General features: G+C 29.8%; 1 protein-coding gene across 2 annotated transcripts; it reads left to right on the forward strand.

Annotated features, from left to right (window-relative positions):
- Positions 1 to 3,310: 3,310 nt before the first annotated feature.
- Positions 3,311 to 14,971, forward strand: LOC145195059 (uncharacterized). Of its 2 annotated transcripts, none has more exons than XM_090070832.1 (2): positions 3,311 to 3,383; positions 12,763 to 14,971. In XM_090070832.1, exon 2 carries the CDS (start codon positions 12,881 to 12,883, stop codon positions 14,039 to 14,041), a length of 1,161 nt encoding a protein of 386 aa, XP_089926958.1. In that variant the 5' UTR covers positions 3,311 to 3,383; positions 12,763 to 12,880; the 3' UTR covers positions 14,042 to 14,971. The 2 variants fall into 2 exon arrangements, with proteins under 2 accessions (XP_089926958.1, XP_089926959.1); XM_090070833.1 differs by lacking the exon at positions 12,763 to 14,971 and adding an exon at positions 5,541 to 6,579 and having other exon boundaries at positions 3,317 to 3,383.
- Positions 14,972 to 17,349: the final 2,378 nt, after the last annotated feature.

Genomic DNA, 17,349 nt, shown 5'->3' on the forward strand with positions numbered 1-17,349 from the left:
GTTATCATTTTTTTTGAGTAAGTGTGGACTAATTTTAATTAAACGGGAAGGGCAGAGGAAGAGATTCTTCTGTTTACAAAAGAAAAAATTCAAATTTTGATTTGTGACAAAAAAACTTTTATGCACGAGAAATTTGTTTATTTAGTAACAACAGGACAACAATTAAACAAAATGTGCTACACTTACCACCCACACCCCACACCCTTCCCAATCAACTAATCCGCCTCTATTACTCACACTTACTAATGATTTTTTTTACAATAGGATGTCCTCCTAAAGATATCAGAGGACGACATAAGAATAGGCCACACAGGCTTCCTGACCATGTGACAGCTATCCGTGCACACATATCAAGCTTTCGTGGAAGACATTCTCACTATGCAATTGGCAAAACTAGAAAGCTGTATCTATCAGCAGAGCTTAACGTCAGCAAAATGCATGCCCTCTTCCGAGAAACACATCCTGACATAGAGATAACTTACGAAACTTATCGCAGGGTTTTCGTTAAGGACTTCAATATAGGGTTTGGATACCCAAGGAAAGACACTTGTGCGACTTGTGACGAGTTAGTTTTAAAAATAGAGCATGTGGAAAAATGCATCTCAAAGAATGAAGGAGACGTAGATGTCCTAGGTGTAGAAAAAGAAAAATTGACCAAACAACATGAACTTCACAAACGCAAAGCTGATACATTTTACACAAGAAAGTCGGAGGCACACAGACGTGCTCGAGCAACTAAAGCGATTGAGGCAATATCATTTGATTATCAAAAAAATTTACCTATATCAAACAAGACGTGTAATGAAGTCTACTACCGTCGCCAACTTACTTTTGTATCTTTCAACATTCACGTGCTGTCCACAAATGATGTATGCATATATACCTACGACGAGACCAAAGGAAAGAAGGGTGCAGATGACGTTGCGTCAATGTTGTATCATTTTTTTACAAATCATCTTTCGAGTGATGTCACTGACCTGGAGGCTTTTTGTGATGGATGTGCTGGACAGAACAAAAACTTCACCATCATTCGTTTCTTCCACACAATGATCCACACCTACAAGCGCTTCAAGACTGTCAAGCTGACTTTCCCCATCAGAGGACACTCTTACATGGAGTGTGACAGAGACATGGGCCTGGTAAACCAAAAGGCTAATGTGGAGTTGCCAGAAGACTGGTGTAGTGTCCTAGAAGAAGCTAGAATTAAACCAACACCATACAATGTTATTCGTTTTTTTCGCAACCAGTTTTTGAGCTTCACTGACCACATGAAACTAAACTTTAAAGCAACATGTCCCTTTACCACAAGTCCAGTGCAGGAAATCAGATTTGAGGCTCAGCATCCAAAATTGGTGTCATATAGAAATAATTGGAATGGCTCAATGGAAACCGCTGTAATAGCAAAACCCCAGAAGAAAGCATCAATTCTTAGAAATCTTCCAACGCTGATGCAGGTCTACCCTACTGATCTGGCGGTCAGCAAAGAAAAGTATAAAGATCTCCAGGTTCTCAAGCGCTTTTGTCGACCTGAAAACCATGCATTCTTTGACAACCTTTCAACCTTAGTTACAGACATCACTGAGGGTTTTGAAGGAAGTAGCTCAGACACTGATGATTAAAAATAATCACCTTTTATTTTTTAACTAATCCTGATCACCATTACTAAAACGCATCTTATTTCTAGTTAATAAAGTTTAAGTTTTCCTTAATTTATTGTATTGGTTATTTTTCTAGACAAAACGATACATACACTCTACACTGCACCAGTTAAAATTGTATTTTACTATTATACAAACATTTTTTGAAAAAAAAAAAAGAATAAAACGGAAAAACGATCAAGCACCTAAAAGGTATGCCATCGGTAAAACAATAACAACAACATCATTGCTAAGTAATGTTGACAGTAAAACCTTTGTTTTTATTAAAGACCTTGCTCAAGTAGATAATAAAAAAGAAAAAATTAAAAAAGCTTAACAAATAAATGAGCTATGGTGTTTTGAAGTTTAAAATCTAATTTACTCAAAACAATAAAAATGTAGCTTGATCGTTTTTCCAGTGTGGTCTTCATATATATATATATATATATATATATATATATATATATATATATATATATATATATATATATATATATATATATATATATATATATATATATATCATGGTAAATGATATTTCAAAGTTTAAAAAAATTACTCATTTGCTTTTTAAGGCTATTTTCGAAAAAATCTACACCTGTATGCATACATCTACATACAGGGTTAAGCATTCCCGAAAACCCCTCGAGACAGGACGGGGCTCAAGGTAAAATATGATATATACACAATACGAAAATTTTTAGTAGCGTAGCGAATAGCTTTTTTGACTTTCTTTCAATATCTTCTTCTATCTAAGAGAAAACAAATGAAGATAACAATATTGAATTATTAATGCTGTTTATTTCATTTTCACTAAGTTGTAGTAAATAGCTTCCTTCCACGTGGCTATTTTGAAAAAACTACACATGTTGCTTTTTCAGTTCACCCGTTGTTGTTTTTAAAGATCGTGGATTTCTCTTCAACTGAAATCTTTAGAGGTAAAAAGGTAGCAGGAAAACTTCACCAACTTTAAGTTTTAACTTTAAGTTCGACAAAATTTAACAATAAATAAGATCAATGTAAATAAAGTGAAAACTTGATTACTAAAAAAAATTTTGTCTTTATAAATTTATTTTCAGGATCATCAATCACGTGTTGTGTTCATTAAAATAATGTTCATCAAAAATGTGGGACACAATTAATTTCGTTTTTTGTTGTTGCTGTTGTTTTTTTTAGATAAATAGTTTTGTTGATTTTTAAATGAGTTTAAATTCTCATTTTAAATTTTGTTTGTAATTTTCATATTTCTAGTCATTGTCAAGTCTGTGTCAATATTCTTTTTTAATTTGACGTTTCTAAGTTTTAATTTGACGTTTTTTAGTTCATCTACTGACAGTTAGTATAATTCCAGGCTGAATTTCAAATTTACAGTTCAGGGTCAGTATACTTCTTTTAGAATTGTTAAAACTTCTGTTGATTGAACGATTTATTCAAGTCTAATTTTTAATATTGTTGCCTGTATAAATTTCTTTGTGGATTAAGTCCTACTGAATGACTAATTTAATTCTTGAACCTCGTATTTCACTCATTGTGTCAATATTTTCACTATTTCTCTTTAAATACATTTTTCATTACTTTCGTCATATAAATGGTAAAACCAGAGTTACATAATGACACCTGGAAGGAGTACAAGATATTAAAAATGAAAACTTCGGAAGTTAATCCGTTGAAGTAGAAATAATTTAGAAAATAGTGGGATAAGATGTGAGTTTTATTTTTGTAGTTTTACGATGACAAGTCGAAAAGGTAGGTAGGACTTATTCTTCTCAAAAAATAAAGCTTTTGAAATATTATCTTTTACTCTTATCAACACCTAAAGATTTATTATTATATAATGTTATTATTTATTACATATATATGTTAATATAGATTATCATAACTACTTTTTATATTTTTTATGCTTTGTTACTAATCGTTTGCAAAAATCTTCATAACAATAATGAATATCAGAGAAGAAGCATACATTCCCAGCTACCATCTTTAGTTAGGAACTTCCAAAATAAATAAAAAAATCTCGGAAATATGAAGTAAAAATTGTCTTAGCAATAATATTTATCTTAAAGTAAAATTAATGGAAATTAGATTGTCAAAAAACTGCTGAAGTTGTCTACTAAAAGTCCTTGCTAGTTGTGTAAACTCACAAACTTTCCGCAACTTCACAACGAAGGCAATATTTCAATTTTTGCTTTTGTTATAAAATTAATGCAGAAAAAAAATTTGTGTAGAAGTTGTAAGATTCGGGGAAAATTAAAGTTTGAATTAAATATTATGATCTTTTTTTTTTTTTTAATTACTATGATTATTTTTTTAAAAGTTTGTTATTCGTCAAAAAACTCTTAAAAAGTAAAACTTATTAAAACACAGAATGTAAGAAATGAAAGTAAGGAAAATTTCATGATACAAACTTGAGAGATCGTCAAAATGTTTAAAATTCTTAAAAACTAAAATTTTAGCCTGAATTGAACGCTACGCTACTAATCCAGTATCTACAGGTTCTAACAACTACTGGGTTGTCTAAAAGAATGGATCAGCAAAAAAACAGAAGGGCACCTAAAAATCACCAACTGTACAGTTAAAACTTCTTTTTTTTCTTAAAACCTGAAACACGTGTTTTTAAATTCATGTTTGTTAAATGTAAAATGGTTTTCATACTTTCTTTTGCACTGGATAAATTTTTCATGACAGATTTTAATCTAAAATAAAAAAACCACATTGTTAACTTTGTTAAAAATCATATTTCCTTTCTGCCCTTCTTCCCAGATTCGATGGCCTCATAAAATTTTTTTATTCGTTCCTTCTAAAATTGTTAAATTAAAAGCTCTGTTTATGGAAATGTTCTTAAATCAACTGCTCTTTATTGCTATTAATTCATTGCTATTAATTTATTGCTATTAATTTATTGCTATTAATTTATTGCTATTGATTTATTGCTATTAATTTATTTTTTAATATCAATTCATTGCTATTAATTTATTGCTATCAATTCATTGCTATTAATTTATTGCTATTGATTTATTGTTATTAATTTATTGCTATTAATTCATCGCTATTAATTTATTGCTATTAATTTATTGCTATTAATTTATTGCTATTAATTTATTGCTATTGATTTATTGCTATTGATTTATTGCTATTAATTTATTGCTATCAATTCATTGCTATTAATTTATTGCTATTGATTTATTGCTATTAATTTATTGCTATTGATTTATTGCTATTGATTTATTGCTATTAATTTATTGCTATCAATTCATTGCTATTAATTTATTGCTATTGATTTATTGCTATTAATTTATTGCTATTAATTTATTGCTATTAATTTATTGCAATTAATTTATTGCTATTAATTTATTGCTATTGATTTATTGCTATTGATTTATTGCTATTAATTTATTGCTATTAATTTATTGCAATTAATTTATTGCTATTAATTTATTGCTATTAATTTATTGCTATTGATTTATTGCTATTGATTTATTGCTATTAATTTATTGCTATTAATTTATAATACTTTATTGTTTCGTTACAAGATGAATCTTTTACTTTTACTATAAAAAAATAAAAATTTGCAAATAAAATATGAAATAAATAGATAATCATACTCCGATGAGTTCAAAGACTTAAATCGCTATCAGAGATAAAAAACTACATCAAAGGTTCTGATGGAGTTAAAATTACTAAAAAAATGATTGTGGTGATAAATAGAAATGTTTGAACCTTCTGCAGATTATTACGATCTGGAGGTGATTTTGCACATGATTTGTGCATAATTTTTTTATACTGATACTGGAGATGAGTTTTTGTTGACTACATAATCATTAGTAAATAATTATAAAATTGCTTATTTAGTTACAAAATTGCATATTTATTTTTGCTACAATTTAAACTTAATTTTAATTTTAGTCAGTTTAAATATTGACATAGAAAAGATTGTTTGGAAATGAAAAAACGAATCGTCTCTTTTTTAAAAACGGTACAGGTTATATAGATTTCTCTAAAATGTCAAAAAATTTATCATTTGATGAACAAATGTCAAAAAATTTATCATTTGATGAACAAAATAAAGATATCTCGAAAAACACAACACGTTTTTATGACTCAAAGTTTGTTGCAGAAAAACTTAATACACTTAAACACCATGATAAATATGTTCCGAAAGAAACAAAGAACGGAGGTGTTCGTAAGAAGTATGGATTGCTGTTGTGCTCATTATTACTTACATCGTTGTTGGCCACAGTTTTAGGTGGTGTTTTAGCACTGGCCGGATATTACACATCTCGCACAACTCCTCATCAAGTAAAGAAAGCTGAAAAACTTCTTTTTTTAGCTCTGCAATTTACCAAAGAGCAAAGAACATCATTATATGTTTTGCAAAGCGCCGGCCTAGGCTTACTTGCTGTAGGAGTAGTTCTTTTGGCGCTAGTCATAATTTTGCCAGGTCTGTTATCAGAAAATACTCCAAAGAAAACTCAAATGGTAACATCGCCTGTTACCAAAAACAGTTTTTTTATGGTAAAGCAACATGTTCAGCCAAAAAAAACCAAACCAAAGAAACTTAAAAACAAAAACTATGATGGACTTTCTTCTCCGGAACTGAACCGCGCTCCAATATTCATAAGCCAAAATGATGAAACAGAAAGTTGCAGCGTGAGAAAAGATAGTACCGATTGTGACAAGTTGCATCCAGATCTCTTTAATGTCAACAATAAAAAAATATCCACCGATGACATTTAAAAGCTGAAAAAAAGGATTTTTCAAAGTTTGATTTTCTTTAGTTTTATTACCCCCCAAAAATTTACTCATTATTTAAGTATTACAACATTTTGAATTAAAATGTGGTAGTATTTTACATAATCAATAGAGCAATTGGTTGTAAGAGTTTGCAAACTTTTATTGTTTGAATATGTTAATTTACATTTTAAAAATTTAGAATATTTAGAAATCTGTAATTAAATTTTTGATTCTAATTAAAGTTATGTACTTTTGATATGTAAAAATACGAAAAAATTAAATTCTGTAATTGAAATAAAAAAAAGTGCTCAATATTGCCTTGCATGTCAGCGATCGAAGATGTCCAATGGTTTTAGAATATGTAAACGAAAGGATGTTTTATTTCTTAGCTAACTAAAACCCGAACTCTAATGATAGCTTTCTATGTGGGTTGTTTCATTCTGAATTTACCTATGGTCCTGAGAATAAGTTTACATTTTAGGAAAAAACTCAGGGGCAAGTGTTTCGGAAAAATCTTGAAAATAATTACTCAGTTAAACTTCTTTATTCTATTTATTCACTTTTCATTTTTAACTATTTTGTAATATTTTTGAGATTGAGGTTTTGTTTATTTTTTTAATCTTTAAAAACACGATTAAAACTGTTCATTGCTGTTCATTGCTGGTTTCTTGAAAAAAAAAATCACAAGCGCTGTATTGAACCTGTTACCAGTTGTCTTAAGTCTTAAGTGCTTGCGTTTTTTTATATTTCAAAAGGTTTTCAACAATTTTTAAAGTGAGATTAAGCAGTGTATTCTTTTTTTTTTTTTTAACTTTGATTTTTGATATAATTTAAAAGAAATTATTGTCTTACGATTTACGCAAGAATTTTGCGGTGTTAAAAACCTTCTTATTTATGTTTATATATTTAAATGCTGTAAAAAAAGGCGCGCCAACGATAAACTTACAAAAACTGTCGTCCAAAAGCTCATACGAGGTGTCCACATGAAATTGAAAAATTTATTGTGATCAACTCGAAGATAATTTTTTTTAAAAACTAGAAATTTGCTTTAAAACAAAAAAGGAATTTAAATCAATAAAAAGGTTCTTGAATTTTTTTTTCCAAATTTCTAAGGACATGTTATGAATATGCTTGAATATGTTAATTTACATTTTAAAAAATTAGAATATTTAAAAATCATTTAACAAATTCTTTAAATGTTTCTTTTTTTTTTTTTCAAGAACTTTTTGATGTTACTATTTTTAAAAGGAGTAAAAAAACTATTTTCCTTCTTTGGTGCCCAACCCCCATGTAAATAAAAGGGTAATTTGACAAAATGATGTCACTTATTCGACCAAAAGTACACATTTTTTTACATACCAAAAGTACACAACTTTTTACATACCAAAAGTAAGCAATTGTAATTCAATCAAAAAACTGATCAAATTAAGTCTATTCAAACCATAAGATGAAGATTGAAAGGTTACAAAAAAACAGAAAAACGCCCCCCTGCTAACTCTCCACTCCTAATCCAGCTCCGTTTAAAGACTTTAAACCTGTAAATAAAATGCAGTACAAAACTTAAGGTTTCAGAAATTCTAATATCACTACTTCTTAGATTTAACATACTGACAAAGGTTAGATAAAGTTTTTTTGCTTAAGAAGAGCCACCAGAATTTTTGACTTTGAAACAAACTGCTTTCAAACAACATGAAATGATAATTTTAAGCTCTTTCAGGTGCTAACATATAATCTATTCCAGAAGACATAACTACGTAATAACATAAATTTTTGCAACAAGTCACTTCTCTGCCATAGGGGAAGCTTGTGCACTTATGTGCTGTTGGTCCATTCTGCTTGAACTTTCTCCCAGCCATGAGCGACCGCAAATATAAACCAGATAAATCTTCGATAAGATACGTAACAGAAAAGTTACAAAAACAGTTCGCGATTTGCAAGAAACTTAAATCAGAGAATTTGAAGCGTACCCAATTTGAGTTGATCAAACAGAACAACTTGTCCTTGTTTAAAGATAGATGCACTTTTTGTTTTGTAATGAAAACTCATAAAAAGTTGTTATTAATTGAATACAACTTTCCTTGAGTAAAACTTGAAGTAAAGTAACAATTTCAAGAATTTACCATTATAAGCAAATTTACCATTTTATAAGCGGCCAACTAAAATGGGTTGACCATTTTAGTTTAGCTTATAATGGTAAAGCCAAGCCTATATTACCTATAAAACCGACTGCTGAAATCAGTTTAATTTATAATAATAGATTACCCTCACAAACCTATAGAACCGAGAGCCGAAAAAACAAATTAAAAAAAATTGTTTTTGTCTTAACCGAAAACGATTGATTGCCTTCAGATCCTACGCGTTGGATAAGTATTTTGATTCTCGCTTTAATTCAAGTTTCTCTTCATAATAGAATAGATCTACTACGTTGGTAAAGAAATTTTAGTGTTTACACAATTTTATCAAATCGCTAAGAAAATCTTCTAAAGAAGCTTACCTAAAATATATCGATGCTTTACAAATTCGAGCGTGTACTCATTGTAAGTATATATATACGGTTAAATCTAAGATTTAACCGCATTTATATACTTACAATGCATTTTAAATAGATGTACACTTCGCAAGTCTCCAAAGCATAGTTGAAAAGCTAATAAGCAATGAGAATGCGATGTTTGACACGAAGCCAGCGCTTTACGTATTTTCTATTTGTGGCTTGCTTTTCGACTTATTGATTTTTAATTCTTTATACTGTGCACGTCAGCGTTTTATAGGTATTAGTACTGAAGGTAGACAAGCTTAGGAACAATACAACAATACTATGTGAGCGTAGAGGTTGTATAACGTGTATAGTTATCATTTGTGCGTATCGAAAAATTTTTTTCAGCCACGTGAGTCTTAAATTTACTCTAGTTGTCTGTCTAAAAATATTTACTCGAGATGTCTGTTGTCGTTCTTAAAATATTTTTACTATTCAAAATTTTTAATTTTTTCCTGATGCTTTTGCTATTCCTTTCCTAAAGACATTCACTGCTCAGTCTTGACCAGTATATGCAAATGCAAAATAAAAAATATTGATCTTTTTCAATTTTGATTTTTGTTAACTTGAAGATGCTTTTGTTGATTACTATTTGATTTGTGAAAATTTATAAACTTTTATAACTTTTTTAAATTCGCTACTAGGTTGCACTTCCTCTTGTAAAAATATTTTGCAAAGGAATGGTGACCAAATTTCAGAACCCGTTCGAGATCACATTTTACTCGGTCTTTGTCAGTTAAGTTGTAGCATTCAAGAGGACTTCAGAAATTTTGACCATAATGCTGCCTATCAAATGCAGTTATCTTATGCTGGTTACTAATAACAATGTGTTCCGGATAAATTTCTCACAATCGGCCGATCAATCTTTCAGTTCTTCAAGAAGTACCACACAATTATTAGAAAGATCTACCTCTTCTAGGACACCTATGAACTTCTAGGACACCTATGAACTTCGACGCTTGTAAATAAACGGAAAGTGGTAAAAAAGCTCAGGAAAAATTTTCTAGGTTTAGTTCGATGCATAAATAATTTTTTATTGTTAGTGATGTATTAGCGACGTGTAGTAATGTGGTAGGGATGTGGTAGGAATGTGGTAGTGATGAGTAACGGAATTATACACAAAAGAAAAAATATGCTTGTATATTTTGTTAGAGCAAGATAACATATTAGGGTGGTGATGAAACAGACTCGGGTGATTTAAAGCCAGTCTGAGAAAATTTCGTTTTTTTTTTGTGTTATTTTTGTTTAAACGCGTGTGACGTATTTTCACCTCGCGGGATTGATCGCATTAGGAGTTAGACGTTAAGTATACCGTTATCAAAGGCCGACATTGTTTTTATAGAAACAGCCGATAATAGATAAAAATATACATCTATCAAATCTATACATTCATATTTAACAAAAAATAGTACTTTATTTTTATTAAATATAAATGATTATATTTACCTATTTAAAGTGTAAGTTCTTATTGAACTTGAGGTTCCAAAATATTGCATCCTTTTTGAGAATACTGCTCTGAAATACCTTTATTGGTTCAACCAAATTTTTCTTAAGGAAAAAATTGGACAATTTACTAAATCTTTCTTCGATACAAATATGAAGAAACTGGCACTAAAAATCTTCATACTTTTTTTGAATGATGGATTTCTTTTAGGTCTTCTAAAATTTTAGTTTTCGTATAAAAACACTTATAGAGTTTAGCTATGTTCTTAGGTTCGAATTTAAATGTTCCAAGCGTATTCAACTTTGTACACTTTTTTTTTTTGCAAAAAATTCGAAATTTGCACGGTAGAAATAGGAAAAACGTAGTAAAATACCCCCTAAAAGTCTTTTGACTTTTTAAGGGGTATTTGTCACTTGCCTATAATACAAAAAGGCTAAAAGTCGACCCTGGTGTATATTTTTTCTGATAATTTTATTTTTTCACTTTTCATTACCCCAAGCACAGGCTACATTTTAACATTTGACTCTAACAAATCAGGAGATAATATCTTACTTGAGTTTAGGAAATAAAAACTTATAGATAAACATAAGGTAGTAAAATATTTCCTTTCTAAAACAAAACACAGTTAAAGATTGTCTTTTAAATTACATTAAAATTAGGTTTACTGGCCCTGCCACCAATCTGATCCACCATGTGCTTTACATAACCTTGGATATATCACCCTTCATCAACTTCCAAAATTTTTCCAAAGTATTTTCTAAAAAGTAACAATGGAGAAGCTGGATGAAAGAATGAAATTTAGCAAAACCCTATTGTGAGGTTTAACACAATTATTTAAAGTGATCAATTATCGGTAAAAAAAAAGATTAATTAGTATTTAATATTATCATTTCTTACCTTTGCGATGAAACAATCTGCTTAACTCTATGATCTCTTTTTCATATATTGCATTATGAAGAGTGCTTGATATTTATTTTTCATTGTCCTATGAGAAACAAGGATTAAAAAATTGTCAATATTAATCCAGCACCTTGTATTTTATACACATTATAATGTAGTTATTATATAATGAAAAAAAATTTTTTAATGGAATTCAAAGAAAGACTTTGTATTTTATACGCATTATAATGTTTTTTATCATTATTACATTTGCTAAAAAATGAAAATTTCACAAAACTTGTAGTAGTAATTGAAAAATTAACAACTTAGATGTATGTATGAATGCATGAATGTATGTATGTATGCATGAATGTATGTATGTATGCATGTATGTACTTCCAACATATACCAAGTATATTACACAGAAAATGAATCATAAAAATTAGAAAAGATTAAGTGAAACGTTAAATTCATTTTCAAGTAAAAACCAAAAACAAAAAGATAAACATAGAAACAAGACAACTGGTTTAACATATTTTCATGTAAAACTTTCAAACTATAAAGTGATTTTTGTTTTGCTTGAAACAGCTGCAAAATATTTAAAAATCTAAAATTTCATGTCAAATAAAATGTAAATTTGATCACATGGTTTCACCCGACAAAAAAAATCTTAGTTTACTCTCATCGACTTTATTACTCAAAGTGCAGTTAACGATAATTGCTTCTTTTCGTCGTGGAAGGGACGACGCTGGAAGTTTATAAAAAACGTCGGATTTTCTAATCGCACCACAAATCACTAATTGTATAAGTGGATGATAACAATTATCGAAGTGCACTAGACTGAACATTACTGGAAAAGATGTGCAGAGAGATCATTTTGTTTATTTTTAAAGATATTCTCCTTTTTCAGAAAAGACAAAATCCGTCATAACCCATAACGTCGTAAAAAAATGATATTTTAATTTTTAACAGCTTTTATCTGGTAACGTTCATTTTAGTGAATTGTTTGCCAAAAAAAGTTATGCTCAAAAGAAATGTTTAGTGGTGCAACCGAACACTCATAAAAGCAAGACATGCCTTAAATCACCCGAGGATGCACTCGCTTTTTTTCTCCCTTCCACCTTTTTTTATCTATATACCTGATCTAGAGAATTTACATGCGTTTTAATATTCATTTGCATATTGAATTCATTTTGAATTTCATTAAAGTTTAAGTTATTTAAACTTAAATGAAATTCAAACTGAAAAAAATAAAAATCTTTAAAAAAATCAAGAAAAGTTGTTGTGTTGTTATTTTTATTATTTTTATTATCCGTAATAATATCTAAAATATGATGCCGTCTTTATGATTTACCTTTACCAGATGGAAAGCAAATAATAAAATGAATATTCATTGTGTTGCATTTATCCTATTTTATTTGTAATATTTATTGTAATATATAATCATATATTGTAGTAAGTTAGTAAATTAAACAAATTATGAAATATTTACTTTTTTTGAACTTTGCAAAAGATTTAAGGAAAAAAATTTCATTTAGAATATAGTCAATAAAAAACGCTGACCTGAACATAGAATGCCGACCTGAATAGAATGCAGACCTAAGTTAAAAGACGCTGTATTTAATGGTGGAATATTTTTACAATTTTTAACAAATAATGGTTGATTTAAAAAGAAAAAAAATTCTTATGCTTTGTACGTTTTGTGCAGTTACTTGCCTTCAACTCATCACTTTTGTCATGATTAAAATACCAAGCAAGTTTTCTTTTGCTCGAGTGAATCAAACAGTGCTAAACACTAATAGCAAAAGTTTTGATTTTATCTCAGTCGTTTCCCTTACAGCGAAACCCACAACGTTAAGAAACATCACTTTTTTCAAGAAATCATACTGCCCCAACAAGTTTGGCAGTATAGCAATTGTTACTCTAATTACTAGCGGCAGTTACAAACTATATGTGAACAACGCTTTGGTATCAATGAAATGTTACAGCAAAATGCGTGGCTACAAATATTACTTATTTACGCTCGACGAGGACACTAAAACACTGTCTCCTAACACGAACAGCTCTCTTTACGAGTCGTGCTTGCAGTTGCAAATTATGTTCTTAAGACATTGTCTTGTTTTAAGCGTTCTTCCTTTTCATGACTATGTTATTCACATTGATGGCGATACCGGAGTTGTTAATCCTGATCATTGTTTTGAAGAATATATCATCCCAGGAATTGATGTTTTTCATCTAGAACGATTTCACTCCGGTGAAATTCAAGCGGGTCATTACATTGTAAAAAACACGAATTTTTCTAAAACCTACTTACGTAGTTTCATTGATACTAAAGACAGATTTAAAGAATATATTCCAGACAACCCGTTGATATATTTCCCTCTTTCAGAAAACACGATGACTGCGCAAGAATGGAGTCAGTGTAGAGATTTATTCAATAACGCTTCCTATGAAATTTTTAAGAATTGCGTAAAGAAAAAATGGGGTAAGCAGAGACTTTTTAAAAATATCATTATTTTTCGTCGCGGTCACGATTTTGCTAGAGATGGTTGGTTAACTAAATTTTTTTGGTCAGAAGTTGATTTCATGCTTCATGCAATGAAGTACCAGGACGACGTTTTGTTCACCAGGACATTATCTCTAGAAGATTGTAGTAACGAAGATGAATGGCATCTTCCAGTGAAGAGCGATTTCTACGTTTCAAATATTGAAATGATGAGAGATATTTGGTTAAAGACAGATGTTCGAGAAAACTTTTCTTATGATGAAACTGACGCACTAAAATGCTGGCCAAACTGCCCAAGTAACTTAGAATAATATTGTCCATACAACCTTATTATTTTAGAACCATTCTTCATTTAAGAAACTCGCTTCATATTTAAGATTTTCTTGCTTGTATTTGGAAAAGAATGCCTTAAATATGTTTAAAAGCTTAAGTTTAATAAAATTTGATTCGGATTGTCGGTTCCAAGTCTTGCGTGAATTCTATCTATATTCTTCATATTATTGTCTTCTAGTGGAGTTGATATTGCAGCCAACTGGACAAAATGATGCGCAAAAAAAAAAAAAAAAAAGAAAAACAGCAAAGATTGGTCAACAAATTAACTCCTAATTTATTGCATGATAATCCATGGCCACTTACTGCACATGATTGTGGCAAAACTGAAGGAGTTGGAGTTTAAAATTCTTCATTATCATCCAATCTCAATTAGCCTCCACTCGGCCACCACTTCATCCGCAACTCTGACAACTTTTTGATAGAAAAACATTTTAGTTTCAATAATTCTGTAAAGCTTCCAGGAATTTGTAGACTCTCGTCCACTAGGGTTTTAAACCCTCTAAAAAACCTTTTTAAATGAACGAAACATGTGTTGAAAAAAAAAAAATTTATACATTTCACTAATACATTTATGATCATTTAGCTCTTAGCTTTTGAGACGACGAGCTCGTAATTTTTGATACTTTTTTTTTTGCCACACAGTAAACTGGTTAGGTAAACGAAATCAACTAGTGATGTTATTTTTCGTCAAAAGAATCAGTGATCCGTCAAAAAAATGTAGCAGTATTTAACGGCCTAAAGATTGCCCGAAATAAAATGACTAAAAAAACTGCGGAGTAAAGGTCGCGGATTGGAAAAAAAGTTGAGAATTCGAGAAAGTGGGTCGGTTGTTTAAAACTTTAATAAAAAAGTGGTCAGGGGATTGATGCAAATCCAGAGTGTTCGTTTAATATATCAAAAAAAAAAAAGTGTTTCCAAGTCAAAAAATTTATGAAGTCTAAAAGAGATTTGGCTACAATTTATGAAGTCTAAAAAGATTTGGCTACAATTTATGAAGTCTAAAAGAGATTTGGCTACAGTTTATGAAGTCTAAAAGAGATTTGGCTACAATTTATGAAGTCTAAAAGAGATTTGGCTACAGTTTATGAAGTCTAAAAGAGATTTGGCTACAATTTATGAAGTCTAAAAGAGATTTGGCTACAAGAAAGCAGAAAAAAAAACAAGATATACAGGAAGCAGAGGTTCCCTGGAAGATCCCAACAGCAATTTAGAGAAGGCCAAAAAAAGGTTGAAAACTACTACAAAAAACACCTCAAGGAAATCTAAAGAGCATTATAATGGATGACGAAACTTTTTGCAAATTCGCCTATTCAGGCTATTAATTTAATACAATTCCAAAAGGAACAAAAACCTGAATATTTTGTTAAAAGTAGTAAAAGGAAAAGGTTTTAAAAATTATCTGAAATAACTTTAAAATATCTGAGCTAATTTTAAAATATCTGGACTATGCTACAGATCTACGATACGATAATTAAATTTATTATTAATTCAGGCTAAATGTAAATCCTACCCTATGTTAATAAGCTTTGTCCTACCCTATGTTGATAGGCTTAATCCTACCCTATGTTGATAGGAAAATCTAGCCACAACCACTATTTTTTTAAAATAGCTAATGTTAACTTTTAGTTTTATCTATGCTGACCTATTTTGGAAGTAGTATTTATAGGTCTAAGTTAAGGGCTTTAACAGGTCTTAAACCTATAAATACTACTTCCATTTTGATGAACAGCTGATAATTTAGAAAGTATTTTTTTTAATGATGAACCTGATGAATTTGTCAGCTGATTTGATGACGAGAAGGTGGTTTTTACATTTCTTTTAACAATTAAAGAAATTGAAAAATTATACTGGAAAAGTTGCTGTTCTATGTAAAAAAGTTGACAAATTCAGAGAGAAAACCCACCCAACAACAAGTCGTCTTAAAGACAAATTAAAGACGTCTTGAAATTGGTCTTAAAGATATCTTAAACTGGTTTCAAATGAAACACAGTAAGTCGTCTTATCTAAAACATCTTAAAGTTGCCTTATTTAAGACATCTTAAAGTTGTCTTAAACTGGTCTCAAATGAAACACTGTAAGCCGTCTTAACTAAAACGTCTTAAAGTTGTCTTATTTAACACATCTTAATGACGGCTTAAACTGGTCTTAAATGAAACACAGTAAGTCGTCTTATTTAAAACGTCTTAAAGTTACCTTATCTAAGACATCTTAAAGTTGTCTTAAACTGGTCTCAAATGAAACACTTCAAGTCGTCTTCACTAAAATGTCCTAAAGTTGACTTATTTCAGACGTCTTAAAGATGGCTTAAACTGGCCTCAAATGAAACACAGTAAGTCGTCTTATTTAAAACGTCTTCAAGTTTTCTTATTTAACACGTATTAATGACGGCTTAAAAAGACGTGTATATATATATATATATATATATATATATATATATATATATATATATATATATATATATTACCTTCCAGTCTCCTTCCAATACAATATAAATATATATTTTTATATTGTGTTAGAAAGAGACTGGAAGGTCGTGACTGAATATAGGAAGGTGTGAAAAATATGAACTATCAAAATGCAATAAATGAAAAAAAAAGACATGATTTACTATAGAAATATTTCACAGCATCCACAAAAAAGAGTACATGATTATGTTTTTAATAAGATTTTCGTAATGCTGGTGCGTTTTTAACATGTTCTGAATAAATTTATGGACAGTCTTCTCCAATTCTTTTGGATATGTCGCTCGGACTAAAAAGAGAAAATCAATAAAAAAAATAATAGGTCAAGAAAATCATTGTTTTTTTGGAAAGCAGCATTCGAAGACACTTACCAATTACACATTTGTAAAGGTGGGTTTCTTTAAAACTTCTCTTTCCGCCTCTCTATCTATCCATGTTGAAATTAATCATTAGTGAACAATCTAATTTCTAAATTCGATTAGTTTCTCAGAAATCTGTAAAATATGTGCTTGTAATAACCTAGCCATAGGACCTTAACGAAATAATTCAACATTTTTAAGAATTATTAGTTGGTCTTTTGCATATTGTCGAGGCAGAAATCCGGAAAAACACATTTAAAACCAGCAGCTATAAGAGGAGACATACTTCTGATGTTGCTTATACGACTGGCAGCTAAAATCGTAGTCTATCCGCTTGCAAAATTTTTGTTCTTCATTAAACACTACCCTTCCTTCCCAAGAACCTTTGATAATGCCTCTTTCACAAGAATAATATCCAGTATGAGCGCAACAGTCCATTTTAAAAATGATCTTCCTGGGGCATCA

Source organism: Hydra viridissima, unplaced genomic scaffold (genome assembly GCF_058129835.1).
Source record: "Hydra viridissima isolate aposymbiotic clone 2 unplaced genomic scaffold, HvirCarnegie_v1 scaffold_13, whole genome shotgun sequence".
NCBI lineage: Eukaryota > Metazoa > Cnidaria > Hydrozoa > Anthoathecata > Hydridae > Hydra > Hydra viridissima.

Bases quoted from the DNA above. Each gene is read 5' to 3' on its own strand.
- LOC145195059 (XM_090070832.1), top strand. From the start codon at position 12,881: ATGGTTGATTTAAAAAGAAAAAAAATTCTTATGCTTTGTACGTTTTGT.